The sequence below is a fragment of the Buteo buteo genome, chromosome 4, assembly GCF_964188355.1.
Source record: "Buteo buteo chromosome 4, bButBut1.hap1.1, whole genome shotgun sequence".
NCBI lineage: Eukaryota > Metazoa > Chordata > Aves > Accipitriformes > Accipitridae > Buteo > Buteo buteo.
In genome coordinates, this window is record NC_134174.1 from 63,662,393 (window position 1) to 63,680,951 (window position 18,559).

The following is an 18,559-nucleotide window of genomic DNA, read 5'->3' on the forward strand; positions in this document are numbered from 1 at the left end:
GCAGCTAGGCAAAAAAACTGTGTAGTCAGAAGAGCAGTATCTATTCTTAAAATGCAGAATTAATTATACAGGTTAAAATAAGGCAGGGGAAGTCTTCTGTTTTGTGGAATGTGCAAATCTTCTTGGGCTGCTTGTGGGATCTCGTTGTGAGAAGTGGAGCATCTGTCAGTAAAAGTGGCCTTCAGGCTTATGGAAAATACTGAACACTAAAGTAAAACTTTTTGCTAAACTTGACAGAACAGGAAATAATGTATCCTTTAGGGTGGACTAGAAAGATCTGTGACTTACAGTGCCAGTAGACTGCCTTGCTCTGTCAACTTACTTTCTGCTGCTTGTTGTGTATCAGTAAATAAACTTTATCCATATAGTCAACATAACTTTTTGGGATTAGAGTAGGATAGGAGTGACCTTTACCATTGATCATGGATTTTGGCTAGAACTCTCCTGTGTTACTGTGTCAAAAACAGTAACAGAAGTTATTAATGTTTAAGACTAATACTTAAATATGAATTGATCATTCTTGTTCCTCCTAGGAATGCGGTATAAGCGAAGAGGTGTTGATAAAAATGGAAATGTGGCGAATTATGTTGAGACAGAGCAACTGATTCATGTTCATAATCATACTCTTTCATTTATACAAACAAGAGGCTCTGTGCCTGTTTTCTGGAGCCAAGTTGGATATAGATATAACCCACGGCCCCGACTGGATAAGAGTAAGTATTTGAGTGGAATACCTAAAGATGAGAGTTCCCTTAGAAATAGGTTCATTGGACTGTTGCTTTGCTACTAGTCTTTCAGTGGCACTTTCTAGAAGCCAGGAATAACAGTAATGACTTGACTCCACTTAACTCCTACTCTAATTGCAACTATGCAGAGCTCTAACTTCTTGTCCATTGTAAATTCCATCAGGCCTTGAATTTCAGTATTTAATGAAGTATCCGTTTTATGTCTAGTCTCATTTGTTGCAGTGTTTTCTGAGTTGGGAAGGGAGACGATTTGGTTTTCTCTTGAGAACCTGCTTAGACGTTGATGTCTTACAAATACCTTTGTCCACAAATTTAACTTACACTGAGGTTCTGTCTGCAGTAAGAACTGCTATTTCAATGTGGGAAAACAGTTTTATAGTGTGCTTTTGTCTTCTCTGAAATTAAGTCCTATCTATGGGGCTTTGTCAGATCTAAATTGCTTCCTTTTCCACTGAAAGATAATGCAAAAGCCAAAACATGTAAGACTATTGGTGAGACTCTGGCAAATCTGGATGCTTGTATGAACTAGGTATTCATAGCCTGAACTTTCTTAAGAGGTTTAGCATTGTAAAAGAGAAACTCTTCTTGGAAGGAAGCTAGTATGCTCATGATCTTGTATAATCAGACTGCCACTGGATTGGGTTGACTGGCATCCTAGATCGTAAGTATGTACTTCTACGAGTCCAACTTGTGTGTTGGATTCACATTCTCCTCTAGTATTAGTAGGTCTGGTCTTCTGCCATTGAAGACAATTTTTAGGGCTGAAAATAAAAAAACCTTGCCCTTTCAGAGGGGGCTGTGATGTTGGAAAATTAAGGGACTGCTTTTCTGTGTCTTGAGTAAGACCTAGTAAAATGGGCCTTTGATCTTGCTTAGGAACTTGGGCAAAGCACATAATTTTAAGTTGACAAGCAGTTATGATCATTGCAAACTTAAAGAAGACGCATCAACAGATTTGGGTTTCTTGTGATTTTATACCAAATAACCTGGAGATTACTGGAGAGGGATGACTTGTTGCCATATCATGGAAATGAAAATTTAAATAAATTCAGAAAGTGAGGAAAACAAAAATAAAACACCTCCTAATCCCCCCCCCCCCCACAATAAGCTTGTGCTGTGACATCTGTTTATAAAGCTGAGCAGTTCTTTTTTTGTTCATCTTATTTCTTTTTTTATTTTTTAGTAGGATTATTTAAAAAAAAATTGAGGGATTGCATTTGATTTGATAGACTTACAGGTAGGAATTGAGACTTCAAGGAATCAGCGATGCCTTGAATCAACTGGATAGCATTTTTGGTTTTTAGTTGCAAGTAGTATTGTCCTCTAGGACAACTGGGTAACACTTTCAGTATTATCCTATCCTGCATGTCCCCCTTTGCAATTTGCAGACCTTTTTTGTACTTCAGTTTGCTTTTTCAAAAGATGCAAAACAAATATAAGGACTCTTCTTTTTGGAAAAGATGTTTATGTGGGTGTGTGGTAATCCTGTGGAAGGATTAAACGGGATTATTAGAAGTTAAATTTTTGTCCAATCTGCTCTGCACAAAAAGCAAAATAAAGCAAAATTTAAGAATGGTGTTTCCTATACACTCTAGTAGTAGAACAACAATGTTGAAGTTAAGCAAGTTGGTGGAAGACCTTTACAAGTAATTCTGTACAATGTGTTATGTTGTACGTCTAAGTACTTTAAGCAAAGCTATCTTGGTTTCTTAGAGTATAGATTTGGGCTTGATTTAATACTTCAAACAGGACTTGTTGCTGAACAGGCTGTTTCTGTCTAACACTGCTCTGCCTTGTAGGTGAAAATGAAACGGTGTCCTGTTTTCGTGCACATTTTGAAGAACAGCTGAAAAATTACAAAAAGCAGGTGAGTACTACATGATAAAATAGTCATCTTCTGAAAATGCAGGGGGTGAAAGTTAATGTTTTTAGGTTTTTCTTGGTGATATGGGTTGTGATTTTTTTTTTAGAAGCTCGTAGACAATTGGAAGGGTAGTACATAGAATTTTACTAAGCTTTTCAAGTATTCTTGTAAGTCACCTCTAAAAAACACCAATAACTTACAGAAATGCGTAAGCCCCACTTTTGTGTACCTGTCCTGTGAATTCATAGCTTCTCTGTACAAAAATTCAGGTAGGCAGGTAACTGTTGGTGCTTATTTGATCTTGGGTATAAAGTAGCAAAGACTGTAACTTCAGCAAGATTGCCTACAAATTTTTTAACTTTTGGACTATTTGTTATTCCATGCTATGTATCTAAGCAAGTTATGTGGCAGATGACAAGTGTTAAATAATTACACTTTTGAACAGGTTATTATTAATTTGGTGGATCAGACAGGCAGAGAGAAGATTATTGGAGATGCTTACCTTAAACAAGTTCTTCTGTACAACAATGCAAATCTGACTTATGTTTCATTTGACTTCCATGAGCACTGGTAAGAAAACTTTTAAAAATGTCACTTTGCATCTTTTTTTATTAGCATGAAAGGAGGCTAGAAGGGAGGAGAAAAGCCATTATTATTTCTACTTCTGCATGAAACACTTTCCTTTTAAATAGGAAGAACAGGATGAGAGGAAATGGCCTCAAGTTGCAGCAGGGGCGGTTTAGACTGGATATTAGGGAAAATTTCTTTACTGAAAGGGTTGTCAGACATTGGAACAGGCTGCCCAGGGAAGTGGTTGAGTCACCATCCCTGGAGGTATTCAAAAAGCGTGTAGACAAGGCACTTAAGGACATTGTTTATTGGGCATGGTTGATGGTTGGACGTGATGATCTTAAAGGTCCTTTCCAACCTAAATGAGTCTATGATTTTATGATTCTATGATACATTTTGTAAACTAAAGCACTATAAAAGTTCAAATTTGAGTAACCAAACACTGCTGTTTGTTGATCTTGTGTCCCTGACCAGTTAAACATGCAGTTATTTATTAGGCAAAGCTTACAAGTTGTTAGCATTTTAAGCAAGAGGGTTTCCTTAAACATGCTATGAATGTAAAGCTGTGGCTGACCTGCTTTTCAAACTATGTAACATTCTGCTCTTAATTTTTTACTACAAGCCATTCTTCTTGTTTCTCTTGCTTGTTTCTATAAACACATGATGGGTTCTTTCAGGACCCTAATGCTGTTTTTCCATTATAAAATAAACTGGGTTTTATTTTAATCCGGTAGAAATAGTTCGTGTTTTCATGACTCCACTCTGATGTTAGCTTGGTCTAGTGCAGTGTTCACGTGCCCAAGCATGTGATCTGTCACAGGCACGCATTTCTCGTGTTTCCCTCAAGCAGACTATATTTGTGTACGAATATGGGGTCTAAAAACTGTTTTAATCTTCACTTCCTAACTTAATCTAGGGATTACATCTGGCCTGGGAAAGCATTACTGACTAAGTATGTCATTAGTAGATATTGTCTGAGAGGGGAAGGGAAAAGGGAAAAACCCCTGACAATAGTAATGGCATTTGAGACTTCTTTTCTGTAGGACTGTTGATATCCTGAATTGATCTGATACTTACTCTTTTAAATGAGCTTTCATTTTTGTTTGTTTGCCTTTCTCCTGAGAACTGCTGTAGTGACCAGGACTTTTTATTTTTGCACTGTGAGTGAACAGGGAACAATGCTGAAAACAACCTGGTGGGGTGGGGGGAGGAGGAGGGGATGATATGTCTGTAGCTGTTTTTTCTGTAGAATCACTGGTAAAGCAGGGAAGGCCATCCCAATTTCCAATCTATAGTGGTTACTTTTGTTGAGACTGCCTAAAATGAGGACAGAATGTTGCACATGCCTGAATAGCTGCTCACTTGTTCTTCCTTATGGAAGCAGCATTCAAGAATGCAAATTCTTGAGAAGTTAAAGATCTGAAGCTCTTGGCTTGGATTTAGATGTTGAACTGTACTTTTAAATAAAAGTCAATATTCAGAACTATTTTAAGTTTATTGCAAGAGAGAATGTTTGTCTCTCCCACTTAACCAAAAATGCTATTTTTGTTAACATTACAAATAATAACAAATAATTAAGTAAAGAAACATAACTACTTTAGTTCAAACTAACTTCTGTGAAATTTTGTATTTTAGCCGAGGAATGAAGTTTGAAAATGTTCAAACACTGACTGATGCCATTCATGATATTATTCTTGACATGAAGTGGTGCTGGTAGGTACTTAACAGTTTTAGACTAGTATGAAGTATTTGTAGAAAAAAATAAAGCAGTGCATATTCAGAGGTCTTGATTTTGTCATAACTGGTATATTTTATATTCCTCTCTTGGTGCCCAGCTTGTGTGTCAGTTTTTTGTGTTCTGAAGTATTGGTGTTCTACACACGTAACAGCAAAAATTCTCAGATGCTGTTTTTCTGCCTGAGGCTTACTGCATTTAACATTTTTAGGGTTTCTTGTATTTAACATGAAACACTTTGTATTTGACCCACAAACCTTAGGATGCCAACCTTACAATTGAAAACAGTAGGCATGTTTGATCTTTATTTTTTACTGATTAAAGTTCATGCATTTTGGTAATGGGTATGGCTACAGTCTTCAATTATTGTATATTGTTCAATGCATTTTGTGAGTGAGGTGCTGCTGTCGTTGGCTTCTATGTTTTTTTGAAATTAAATGCCTTTTCTCTTGAAAGCTTGTATTATATATGTATGAATTAAATTCAACATCTGATTACATATCAAGTTTCTGGCTCCAATAGGATGTATGTTGGATATCTAACCTAAAGAGGGGGATAGGTGGGAACAAGAGTAGTTAATTCTGAGTGGGGTGTGGCTGGGTGATGAGTGTAACTATAAATAGTACTCCACCTGTAAAGTTTTCTACTGTTTGTAGAAGCTGATAAACTACACTGGATTTTAAGTGTCTCAGTATGCTTTTGCTCTATTTTTCTGTTGAAAGGGTTGACCAAGCTGGTGTGATTTGTAAACAGGAAGGAATTTTTCGAGTTAACTGCATGGACTGTCTGGATCGTACCAATGTTGTGCAGGCTGCTATTGCAAGGGTGGTCATGGAACAGCAGGCATGTATAACTAATGTACTCTTTCAAGTGCTGAGTACCTCAGAACTTGTTATTCACAGGGAAACCTGTGTGTTTGAAAAATACTAAACTAATCTCTACTGAAAAGTATCTTTGCAAACTACTTGGAGAGTTATGAAGTTGAAAGTAATATGTACAACTAAAATAACTTGAAATAATTTTAAAAGAGGGATGCCTAGTGTCCTCCATCAGAGAGAAAGTGACTGTGTCCACATCTTAGAGGATTCTCTTGTTTTGATTTAGCCCTTTTAATTTAAGTTATGCAATAATAAAAATTTTAAAAACAACCCTCCCCTGCCTGCCTCCCCCCCCACTAAATCCCTTCCCCGTATGAGATGTTAAAGGACCAAAATCTAACTAGAAGTTGGATGCTATTTTAGCTACTTTGAAGTGAAATACTGTGGTGCAGCAGGTAGGGAGATTAGTTGTCTCTTCTGTATGTAGAGGAATAACTAATTCACGATGTAAATACCCCAGATGGCTGACTACTGTGCTCTGGAATAGTTCTCCCTGCATAGAGAAGGCATTTCTAAGCAGGCTGAGAGTCTTTCCTTTAGTCTTCCTCCTCTTTGCCCTGCACCCCATTTGCTTTTTTGATATAGAAGCTCAGTGATGATTGTCTTCCCTTGTGAAGGCTTAATAGTACTGTAACTGAAACTTTGAAGCCTCAGTTACTGCCCAGCCGAAAATGAACAAATCTGACTATGCTTAGAGTGAAGGGTAAGGATGAAGTGGGCCCTTCATTAAGGTGAAAAATGAATAGCTCTAATTGTTGTATCTGGCAGTTCCTGTCTGTTATCTGCTTTTATGAACTCCCAACGTAGAAAAAAGTACTGGGGACGAAGGGTGGCACCAGCAATCCCACAGCTGTTATTTTAGAATAGGATTTCTGTATATGTTAAATCTGGGTCCAAAGGCAGCCTTTCAAAATCAAGAGTTACATAGATTTTTTTTTTGTGAAGGACTTCAGTAATCATTGCTATAGCATTAGCTTGTGATGTGCTACATCATTCTTGTATTATAGCTGAAGTACTTTGGAATCAATTTGTAACTGAGAAATGCCCTAAGCATTGGAAGGTGACTGACATAAAGTGGAAGACTGAGAGTTACAGGTGCCTTACCTTTGTACTTAGAACCATAGGACTCGTTTCTCTTGGCTAGAAACTTGATAGGGCTTTCAAAGTCAATGAACAGACTTGTATCCATTTTCATCTAACTTGCAAAGAGTGCTTAAGCATTTTTTATTGTTTGTAAATTGAGGTTTGCCTATGACTTAGTCCAAGCTTATTCCTGCAGTTGGCCTAACATTCAGTGACTACACAGCAGTTATGTTATGTCTGGCTTTACCAATTTAGTGTGCGTAAAGACTAAAGTTTGTATTGTACCTGAGACTTAACTTGGGAAAACTTAAGCACCGGTTGTTCTGAAGAGTAAGATATCTTATGTTCAGTATCAGTGTTAAACAGTAACTGTCCAAAATGCACAAGCATTAATAATAAACACAAAATATGAAGTTGTTTTAAGGTTTTATTTTGGGGGAGGATTAAAGTTGAAGATGGAGCCAATACACTTGCTTTAGTGTCTAGAAACAGAAGATTAAGAATCTGGTGTGCTTTTTCTTGTAACTGGAAAGAGATTCCATTTATTTTCAGACCTTTTGAGGTCACGAATGCCTTTGCAATAGAAGACATTAACTTGTTTATCCATGTTAAAGTTCTGTGTTGTCTGTTCTTTTGATCTCTCTATTTTCTATAGAGAACTATTTCCCATATCTTGAGTAATCTAGAGTAACTTGTCTTCCTTCAACTAATTTTTTTGAAGATTGACTCCTACATCCATAATTAATATATTACTGCTGCATCCAGTGATATGGTGTTTAACAATGAGTTAGTGATTAATTGTTAACAATTAATTTAATCTGACAAATTAGCAGAATTGGTTCCTTTTTCAGATCATATAAAATGCAACAATTAAATGCTTGGCAAGTGTTCCCATTTTCTTTATCAAGCTCTGTTATTGAGAATGATTTTTAAATTTTTTTTTAATTTTGAACCTTATATTAATGTGTATGTCAAATTTCAGCTCAAAAAACTAGGTGTGATGCCACCGGAACAGCCTTTGCCAGTAAAATGCAATAGAATCTACCAGATAATATGGGCGAACAACGGAGATGCCATAAGCCGGCAGTATGCTGGCACAGCAGCCTTAAAGGTAAAGGCTGAAGAGTGTTACCTGTTGTGATGACTAGTATGTTACGTTACAGGTTTTATGTCCAATGGAGAACTGTTGCGTATGTAACAAAGTTAGCCTAATATTCTGCATGTTTTTGTCTTGAAGAGATATGAGGCCTTTCAATAGAAGAATATTGTGTATCACACTTAGTGTGAATTGGAGAAGACTTGAGTGTCCAGGTGTCCTATGGTAGTGCTGGCTGTATTTTAACTTAATTCTGTTGGTTTCATGTCTAGATACAAAGCATAGCTGACCTAAGAGTTTAAGATCTATATTAAGCATTACTTTTAATTCAATTTAAACATGGCTATAGTACAGTTACAGTACTTCCAAAAAAAAAATACTCTGAAGGACTGAAGATCAGGATACGTAGGTAGCAGGGTGATATTAATTAGTTGCAATGCAGTCTGTCTACCAAGATCAGAAATCAGGCATGGAACTCCTTACTGTTCACTCCTGCTGCTTTGAAAAGTCATAGAATTTGAGCTACTTTCTGTGTGTATAGTCACTGGTAGAACAATTTTTAGTATTCATGGTATTTGGCATTGGAAAAACCTTTACAGTGGAAATGCTTAACACTTAAATCTCTTTCTAAGTCTCTCTACTGAACTTTGATTAGTCTATTACATTAATATTTTTAAAAAAATTATAAGGCCGAGCCTGACACACTTGTCTTGATTGTGAATATTTAACTTTAAATCTGAAGCACAGAACTCAATTTATAGATCTAAATTTTCAGCCATTCTGCTTCAAGATTTCTGTACTCAATTGAGGTTCATGGATTAAATTTATTTTGTTTGATACTTCAAGTGTGTTTCACTTTCAAATTAAGTGTTCTTCATAGTAGTTGGTGTGGCTTTTACAACTGCTCTGTGCCAATGCTCAGAGAGTCTCTGAAAATAGAGTCCTCTGATGAAGTGTAACTACCAAAACTGCTTTTTATTCAAATTCTAAGCCTTCCGTGGTCTAGAAACTTTCTTTTGTTTCTGAGCTTGTGAGGATATGTACTATTTTCTTTCAGTATGTTATGCTTGTCTTGTTTTGGTAGCAGAAGCAGAGAAGATGAAAACCATTTTTCAGTAAGCTCCAGTTTTCCCCATTGTTCCAGTAGCATTCCTTTTACATTAAAGGCCAAAAAATAAGGTGGTGCTTTGGGCTTTTTTGAGGTATTCAAGCATCCTAGTGACTGATGTCTTGAAAGTTCTGCTTTGTTAGCTGGCATGTATGTCCAGATTACTGCTTTCCATTAGGACTTCACATACAGTCATGTCTGTCAAAAGCATAAGATTCCCTGCAAAGTTAAACAATGCCATGAGAAGTAGATGCTCTTTGAAAATCAATATTTTCAACTTCTATATGAAATAGTTACTTGAACATAATTTCTGAGTTGTCATCCATTCAGTTCTATATTTCAGAATGCCAAAGCTTTTGAGCTGAGATTGCTATGTCAGAGTTGCATATGTGCATGATTCACGTGTTCTTTGTAACAGGGTGACTTCACAAGGACTGGTGAAAGAAAGTTGGCAGGGGTAATGAAGGATGGAGTTAATTCTGCAAACAGATACTACTTGAACCGTTTCAGGGATGCTTATAGGCAAGCAGTCATAGGTAAGAATACAATTTCAACTAAACTGAACTATGGTATTTAGAAAAGTATATTAAAATCATCTTGGCTTTATCCTTCTGATGGATTTTCTTTTTTTCTGAGGCCTAAAAGGACCTTGAGTGCATATAATGTTCATGTATATGTAGTGGACACCATGTGCTACAGTCATTCTCCATTCGGAAACTAAACAACACTCAATTCAGAAGGATTACATGCAGTGTAACTAATGGTAGAATTTGCTTCTAACTTCATTTCAGCATTAACTGTCTTGCAAGGTCTCTTTCTTTTAAGACAAAGTTAAATTTGTGTAGCATGTGTTTCTTAAAATGGTGAGTTAACTCTTGCTTTTCACTGAGAAAATAGTGTTATACCTACTGCGTTTTCAGTTTCAGGCAATGTTCTATTCAAAATTTTTCAAGAGTATATTCAAATACAAAACATTTGGAAGGAATTTACAAAGTAATCAACAGACTATTGCTGTATATCACTTTTAACTGTTGGTTTCTTGTTTGGTGTTTTGTGGATTTTTATTTAGATTTGATGCAGGGTATCCCTGTAACAGAGGATCTTTACTCCATATTTACAAAAGAGAAAGAGCATGAAGCTCTGCACAAGGAGAACCTGAGGAGCCATCAGGAATTGATCAGCCAGCTGTTGCAGAGCTACATGAAACTGCTCTTACCAGATGATGAAAAATTCCATGGAGGATGGGCGCTTATTGACTGTGATCCAAGGTTTGCTGAATACAGTCATAATTGATCAGCTGCTACTATGACATCTCTGTTAATTACTACTGATGTTAAATGATTTTGATAGCTAATGTGTTAACAGAATACAAATAGGCAGTTTTGGAGAATGACAAAAGTCCGTGAAGGGATTGCTTGTAATTGTAAAAGAAAAGGGCCTCTAAACATGTGCTTTCCCCAAAGTTCCATAAAAATGGTGCATGCTGGAGTTACCTTTGAGACATCACCTGGAATTGCATGCATTCAGTTAATATTGCCAAAATGTGCTAGGTGCCATGAAGAGAACTTCTAACCACCCTTAGTTCTAGAAGGGGCTGTTTGAGGAACTGTTGTTCCTTATTGTTTTATAGGGAAAGTGTAATTTGACTTCAAAGACATATCTGATCAGATTAAATTCTTGTATAATGAGTTAGTAGTAGGAAAGCCTAGATTTCTCTTCATGAAAGTAGCGAGCATAAATTCCAACTTTACTGATAAGACTCCTTATCAAGTTCAGAGTTCACTAACTTGTAAAAGGAAAATAGTGGTTAGATCTTCTGCAGTTTAAACTTCAGCATCTAAAAAGAGCAAACCAGGATGTTATGATAGCTATTTAAAGCACCAACTCATCACCTTAACTGAGTCTGAGATATTTTTCCATTTCTTAGCATTTTTAATAGCTTGTGGGTTTTCTATTTATTTTTGGACCTGCTGCTGCCCTATTTGAGCTATCAGGTAACTCCAGGTTTGAGAGAGACAATGTTGCTTACATGGATCCACTTATTGTATGGTAAGTCTAATGACACATTGTGTTTTGGCTTGTGAAGTGTCTCACCTAACCTGTTTTTTCAGTGGCTGTGAAGAGGTAGCAGCATCACACAAGATAACATACCATAACTGAAACTTCTTGTTGTAATGTGCCTTCAGTTGTAGAAGAGTGTTCCTGAAATACACTGGGGATGGGTTACAGCTGTGCAAATAAAACCTTCTCCCCTGTATTCATTCTTCTTTTTCCTCTTCCTCAGTCTCATTGATGCCACTCATAAGGATGTGGATGTTCTGTTGTTACTTTCTAATTCTGCCTACTACGTGGCCTAGTAAGTTACCACTTTCTCTTACTATGTGTAGTTTATTTCTAGAAGCTTTGTTTTAGATCAGTAGGAAGCATTAAATTCTGGGGTTTTTTTTTCTAGTTATGATGATGAAATCGACAAGGTGAATCAGTACCAAAGGCTAAGTCTTGAAGCTCTGGAAAAAATAGAAATAGGTAAGAATGTAGTCACCATGTATCTTTTTTGAATGCTCTTAACAATAGCTTGAGCACTTATCAAAACATCCTACAAACACATTCAAATGGCAAGCCTCAATGTATTGCATATATCCTGTGTAGCCCACCATAGGTAGAAATGTACTCTCTGGCTGATGAATGGATGTGAGTTGAGTCTGTGTTCTCTCACAGTCCTGTTTTTTGCTACTGCTTGAAACGGAAACTTTGATCGTTGGTAGGGTCCTAAAATTTCCTCTCTTTAAAAGTCTTAAAACCATGGATTCATCAAAACAAATGTCACTTATCCAATGGCAGTAACAATTTGATCAACTTCTATAATGAATGACAGGTTTGTGCATTCAATGCACTCTTTCTTTGATACAAATACTATCAGCTGGTTCTGAATTGTACTTCAGATCTGCTTTATAGCTTTTATCACACCTTGAGAAGAGTTTTAAAGAAACATGCTATTATGAAATCACCTTGTTATGCTGATTTTATTCACTAAAAAATGTAACATCTGCAGGCTAAATCCAGCATTTCTGCTGAAAGTATTAAAGATGTGATATCTTTGACTTTACAGATGAGAAGTCTTCCAGTTGGAGAGAAGGGAGGGAAATTTTGTGGTCCCCAGTGTGCGCCCCCCCACAACTGATAGAGTTTAATCCTCCATTACACAACACAGTGATTTCATTATCTCCTTACTGTAACTTTCACTATTTCTGTGCAATTTCTAAGAGTTCAGTGGAAAGGTGTCTCTCACTTGTGTATTGTGGAGATTTGTAATACATCCTGACGTACAGAATATAGTTGAAACATCTTGACCGAATACTTTATAAAAACAACCCCCCCCATGCTGTTTAATGATACAGATATGATGCAGTGCATTGAGGAGTTGAAGTACTTGGTCTAAATCTTGAAACTTACATTGCTTCCACTTGGTAAAAATATATTAGCTTTCCCTTTAATCCTTGCAGGAGCATACCCTGAAACACAGGATGTAATAGGTGTAGAATTTTTTTTTTCTTCTATTTGAAAGGGTGATCTGTAATAAACAATTAGGCTGGGTTATACTAGACATATACAGGGAGTCTAATTGCTTTTTGTAAATAATCAATTGTTTAGTTATTGTGAAAAACTTATTTAAAATGCCTATCCTACTCTAAAGAACACGTAAAGCTTTTTATACTGAAAAAGATTGTCAATGCTTACATATGTTTAGGTACAGTCTCTGCATTCTCTCTTTCAGTGTTTATTTGAAGAAGTTTTCTAACCTCCTCGCTTATTTTCTCAGGGCCGGAGCCTACTCTCTTTGGCAAACCCAAGTTCTCTTGCATGAGGCTGCACTACAAATACAAAGAAATGAGTGGATATTTTCACACTCTTAGAGCTGTGGTACGCAACCCAGAAGAAGATGGAAAAGGTTTGTTTCATATGTAAAAGTTTTATACGTAAAAGTGTCTTCAGTATACCAGTGTGTCTCTAGGAAACACTTTTTCCATTGCTCTCAAAATAACTTCTGAAGGAGGATAAATTTTAATATAATCTAGGTGTGTGGGGTGGGGAACCAGCAAAAAACCCCCTTTATGTGGCTTCCTGCGTGAACACTAGGATGTTACAGTTTTAATGCAAGAAGAAGAAGTTTCAGATATGGCTTTAAAGCAACGTGTCTCCCTAGAATTGAGACATTTCCATGTCCAGATCTTTACTGCTTCAAAACAGGATAAAACAAACCTAAAATTAGCTCCTAAAGAGCAGAAGAAATTGATTTATTTAGTGAAATCAATGCCTAGAAATGTTCTTGCTTGTTGTTTAACTAAATTAAATGAACACTAATAAGGGAAAAATATAATTTCTTACCTGGAGCACTGAGTTTTTTTCAACAAGGATTAAAATAAATATAATTGCTTCTTTTCCTTCCACAAATGATGAATTGTGGCAGTGATTCCCTTATACCCACTATTTAGGGCTTAAGGAGAGTCTATTCTTGACATTTACTTTGTAAGCTTTAAATCAGAATTGCAACTTGTTAGGGTGCAACTATTCTGTAGCATGAAAGGAAAAAACCAACCAACAAAACTAAACAAACTTAACTATGTTAAAATTAGACTGATTTCTTGGTACATTTTGGAATATGGGATTTTAAGGGTTTTTTTTAAGGGTCTGACAGGCTGCTACTTGGATTTCAGACACACTTCAGTGCATTGCAGAAATGCTGAGAATCACAAAGCAAGCAATGGGATTAGATGTGCCCATTATTGAGAAAAAGCTAGAGAGGTGAGTACTTAAATGATGTGAACCTTCTGTGTCCTACTTTTGCTCTCTTCTCAGTGGCTAAGAGTACATGGTAAGTCATACACGCAATGCCTAGAAGAAATGTCTGTATCTAGCTACTGTGCTAGGAGTTAATTTGTTTGCACGCTGCTTCTAGTAATAACTCTCTGCAGGTGCTTACCTAAAAGTATAAGCAAGAATACTATTTTATACATGTGTGCTTATAGGCAATATACACTAACAAATGTAAATAATGTACTGCAGATCAGATGGTTCGTGATTGGTTTGTCAAATTTAATTTTTCCTGTCTGAACTTAATGCCTGCTTCTGTAGTAGGAGGGCGACCTGTGGAGTGTAAATCTGGTTTGGATTCCACTGCAGTTGGATGTTTAACAAATCCAGATAACGTTACAGGTCTTGTGTGAAGAAATGGCTGAAGTTAAACTTCTGAACTCCTATGTGTTAGTCAAAATGGCACAGAACTTGTTTTGCAAGCCCATTAAGAGAAGGCATGTGAAAGCATAGTTGAGAATTAAAAGTACTTACTAGAATTTTTTAGATAGTTTTCTCTAGTAACTCAATTGTCTATAATTAAACAGAAGTAACCTTTACTACAAATATCGGTGAGGTGTTAATGGTGAGGAAATCATTTACAAAAGACAATGGAGTAGAAATAAGAGAGGATGGCTAGCTAAAGTTTAGCATGCTTTACCAGTTCAAGCGTGATCTATTGCATTATTTCGGATCCTTCCAACTCAGACTGTATTAACTACTAGAAAACATGTGTAGCACAATTGTAAACTGTCAAATGAAAACTATTAGGGCATGTATTTAAAAAACTTTATTCTGTATTTGACTATTGGGCTACTATTTCAGGTTCTTTTCCCAGCTGAGTAGAAAGTGTAGCAAGAAAATCTTGCTCTTTACAGATTATGAAGACTGAAAATTTGCTAAATCTGGCTCCCGAGTACAGCATACACAAAGCCAGGGTTACCAAATACAGAGAATTCAAATCCAGTTTCAGCTAAAACTAAAAATGCCTGCAGAAGCTTACTTTTCCCCTTGTTTGGCTACTGTTCTGTATCAACCTTCCTTTGTTTTTGTTGTTTTGAATTTGGTTAGCTTATATGGGTACAATTACATAAGGAAAGGATAACTTAGTAACAAAAATGTCCATCTCTCTTATGGAAGTAGACCCTGCCTGCTGTTTATAAATGAGACTGCATTGATCGTACACTAGAGATTTTTTCTTTTTCTTCCAGGAAGAGCAGTAAACCTCATGAAGACATCATTGGCATTCGGTCTCAGAACAGAGGGTCCCTGGCCCAAGGCAAGAATTACTTACTGAGCAAGTTCTCATCTCTCAATCAAAAAGTGAAACAAACCAAGTCCAATGTAAACATCAGCAATCTTCGGAAGTTAGGCAGCTTTACCAAACCTGAAGTGAAAGTCAATTTTTTAAAACCAAATTTGAAAGTGAATCTTTGGAAATCAGATAGTAGCCTTGAAACTTTAGAGAATCCAGTGGTAGATACTAAAGTCCATACTGAATCTGATACAGAAGTATCAGATAATGATTCATTCCACTCTGATGACTTCCTGACCAATTCTAAATCCGATGAGGACACCCAGCTAACTGACTCTCTAGAGAACATAGGGCAGACAGACTATGTGCTGCCTAGCTGTGGTATCATTGCCTCAGCTCCACGGCTGGGCAGTCGGTCCCAGTCTATAAGCAGCACTGACATGAACATTAGCATTCATGTTCCCTCTGAGATCCACGTCTCTCAGGCTAGCCGGTCTGACTGTGAAGACGTACCCATGCCTTCTGCTGACAGCGCGGAGTTGGAATTTGCTAAGCCTATTGATGTGTATTGCCAGAGGTTTGTGCATGATGCTCAGAATAAGATGTCAGAGGTTTTGGAGGCTGAGGCTGGTTCTCAAGAGCCCTGTCACATAATAAATCAAACCAGCAATAATACATCTAAGAAGGCAGAAACCAAGGGTGAAGCCATCAGAGACATTCCTTCCAGGCCATCAAAGTTGGATGTACAGTCTTCTGAGCCAAATCCTCAGCTCTTAGCTGTTGGTGGGACTGACTTCACTAAATCTCATAAAAGCCCAGGATCTGTATCTGGTAACCTTGAGACTGGACTCCACATGACTCCTTCTCCAGCTGACAGTAGCAGCAGCAGAGCTGTATCTCCTTTTGCTAAAATTCGCAGTTCCATGGTCCAGGTTGCTAACATCACGCAAGCAGGATTGACTCAAGGGATTAATTTTGCTGTGGCAAAGGTCCAGAAGAGCCCTGCAGAACCAGAAGCTATAAATGAAATCAAACAAAAAGAACTGAAAGAAATGTTTACACAATGCCAGACACGAATAATTCAAATCTAGTTGCTAATTGAGGAAGTGTTCTTCTAGTTGTGGCTTTTAATACAATACTAAAAAAATGATGTCAGGACTCATTGTGGCATGAACTGCTACTGAATACTGGGATCAATAATATAGATAACTTGTTTACAGGAAGTGAGAGATGCAAATGAATTTGGTTCTGACCAAGCTTCAGAATTCCCTCAGGCAGCTGAGACAAAAGAATGGTAAACTGTATTTAAGCAGGTAGCTTAGACACTGGGATTTAATAAGCATGCTGTCTATCTTAAATGTGTTGCACAGTTATTTTTGGAGATGAATTTTGTAGCTCTTCTGACTTAGGTAGAAAGTATTTATACTAAAAAGGTGATACTGTACTTCTATGACCTTACTTACCTTGCACTGCACCAGCAAAATAACTTACCAGTAAATTACATTTTATTTATTTTTGGACTGGTGTTTTTACTTGCTTCCATTGAAGTTTTAGATGCAGCTTTCTATGAATTGTGCCTCTACAATGGGAATTGATGCGGTTTAGTTGAATTTCATTATGTTAACCAGAAAGTAAGATTTCTTTTTGCTGTCCTCTTCTTTCCACACACCCTGGGACACTTTCAGTAAAGATAAAGCATATAGATCCAATCTGAAATATCCACGATCCTGCAGTGCAAATTTAGTTTGTATTTTTTTTTCTCACTTGTTTTGGGGTGAGGGGAAATGGAGCAAATGTCCTCTAATTGTCTTGCCCATGCTAAAGCTACTTCCTTTTTTCTGAATTCCACACACTGGCAACTTGCTCTAATTTTTTTTGTCTCTGTGTGAAGCAAGACAAGCCAGATACCTGACCTTCAGGCATTGTGTCCCTCTGTGCTATGACTTTTTTTAAACTATATTCTAACTGTCCAGATGCAAATAACTTCTAAAACAGAAGGTGAGTGTACTGTTTCATAAAATCAGTGTTGCATTAGAGCATTGTTGTCAGTATCTAATCAAAACCAAATTCATTACCAGCTTGAGCTTTGCATACTTGCAGGATAAGGCTAAGCATTGGATAACAACCCCCCCTTATCTATGTGTGTCAAAAGATGAAATCTATCTAAATTACTCTTCCCAGAAATGCCTTGCCATGCCATTCTAGTGTAGGACATATCCAAAAGCTACTGTAAAGCAGGATCTTACTATGCTGTGGTTTAACTATAACCACCATTCTAGACCCAGTGCCTCTGTGTTCTAGTCTGTGTACTGTAGGTAGGCTGCACGTGGTGTTCCAAGAAAATAGTGTCATATGGGTAGGGTAGTACTGTGTCTTAGGACTTCCAGTGTGTCTGAAATAAATGATTATCATCTACCCTGATGGTCTGAAACTTTGATAAACAAATTTTGATTTATTTATTTGTTTTATTAAAGTGATGTGGGTTTGGGTTTTTTGAGTGTCTATACTTGTGGCTATATTTAAAATTAAACTACTACTGTATTTTAATGTGAGCAATATACATGAGATATTTTAATAAAAAAAGTGGAATCAGAAGACTGTTTTTGGCATGTGATGTTAAGGGACATGGTACTCCAGGGCTGTGGGGTTTTAAGTTTCAAAGATGGGTGGGGTGTCTTGACTTTCTCCGGTTTAAGAGTCACAGAATGGTTGAAGTCAGAAGGGACTGCTGGAGCTCGTCTAGTCCAACCCCCTGTTCAAGCAGGGCCACCTCGGCTAGTTCTCCAATATCTACGAAATAGTGGAGATATATAGTCTCCATAATCCATGGCCATATGCATAAAGCTATCCTCTAAGCAGCACTGAAAGACAATCTTGCAAACCAACTATCCTTTCCAGCCAGGCTGCCTTTTGAAGAGAGGCTTCATTTCCTTCCTCTATTTGTTCAGTTGCTTCACTTCCTATTAATGTAGCACAAGTCAGATGAAACCATGAATATTCACTTTAGTGTTCAAAAATAGAAAAAAGCTATAAGTGATTTGAAAGGGTGTCACACTTGGCTCAAGTTTAAGATACAGGAAAATTGTTTATCATAAAACCACTCAAATTATTATTAGTGTGCAGAGATGAAAAGGACAGTTTCAGATCTGCTGTTGCAGCAAAAAACAATGACTGACATGCTTAGAACAGGAAAAAAAACCAGTAAAAAAGGGGGTTCCTGTTCACACAATCTCAGTTATGGGAAAGCACTAAGTAAAGGTGGCTATCAGCTTAATGTAAATTTAGCAGAAGCTTTTTTTGGGGGGTCAGAAAAGGATTAATTGAAGCAAAATCTAGAATTAGCTCCATCACTGACTCTTGCATGCTGGTTCCA

General features: G+C 37.0%; 1 protein-coding gene across 3 annotated transcripts in view; it reads left to right on the forward strand.

Annotated features, from left to right (window-relative positions):
- Positions 1-17,781, forward strand: part of INPP5F (inositol polyphosphate-5-phosphatase F) — a 46,562-nt gene extending 28,781 nt beyond the window's left edge. For 2 of the 3 annotated variants that reach the window (XM_075026511.1, XM_075026512.1), the window contains 13 exons: positions 534-713; positions 2,546-2,613; positions 3,056-3,180; positions 4,816-4,893; positions 5,638-5,758; positions 7,859-7,987; positions 9,499-9,616; positions 10,150-10,348; positions 11,365-11,436; positions 11,533-11,606; positions 12,901-13,029; positions 13,796-13,883; positions 15,143-17,781. In XM_075026511.1, the coding sequence (XP_074882612.1) occupies positions 534-713; positions 2,546-2,613; positions 3,056-3,180; positions 4,816-4,893; positions 5,638-5,758; positions 7,859-7,987; positions 9,499-9,616; positions 10,150-10,348; positions 11,365-11,436; positions 11,533-11,606; positions 12,901-13,029; positions 13,796-13,883; positions 15,143-16,277 (2,516 nt within the window). In that variant the 3' untranslated portion in view covers positions 16,278-17,781. The remainder of the gene's footprint in view (positions 1-533; positions 714-2,545; positions 2,614-3,055; positions 3,181-4,815; positions 4,894-5,637; positions 5,759-7,858; positions 7,988-9,498; positions 9,617-10,149; positions 10,349-11,364; positions 11,437-11,532; positions 11,607-12,900; positions 13,030-13,795; positions 13,884-15,142) is intronic. The other variant, XM_075026513.1, reaches the window with a different exon arrangement.
- The last annotated feature ends 778 nt before the right edge of the window (positions 17,782-18,559 follow it).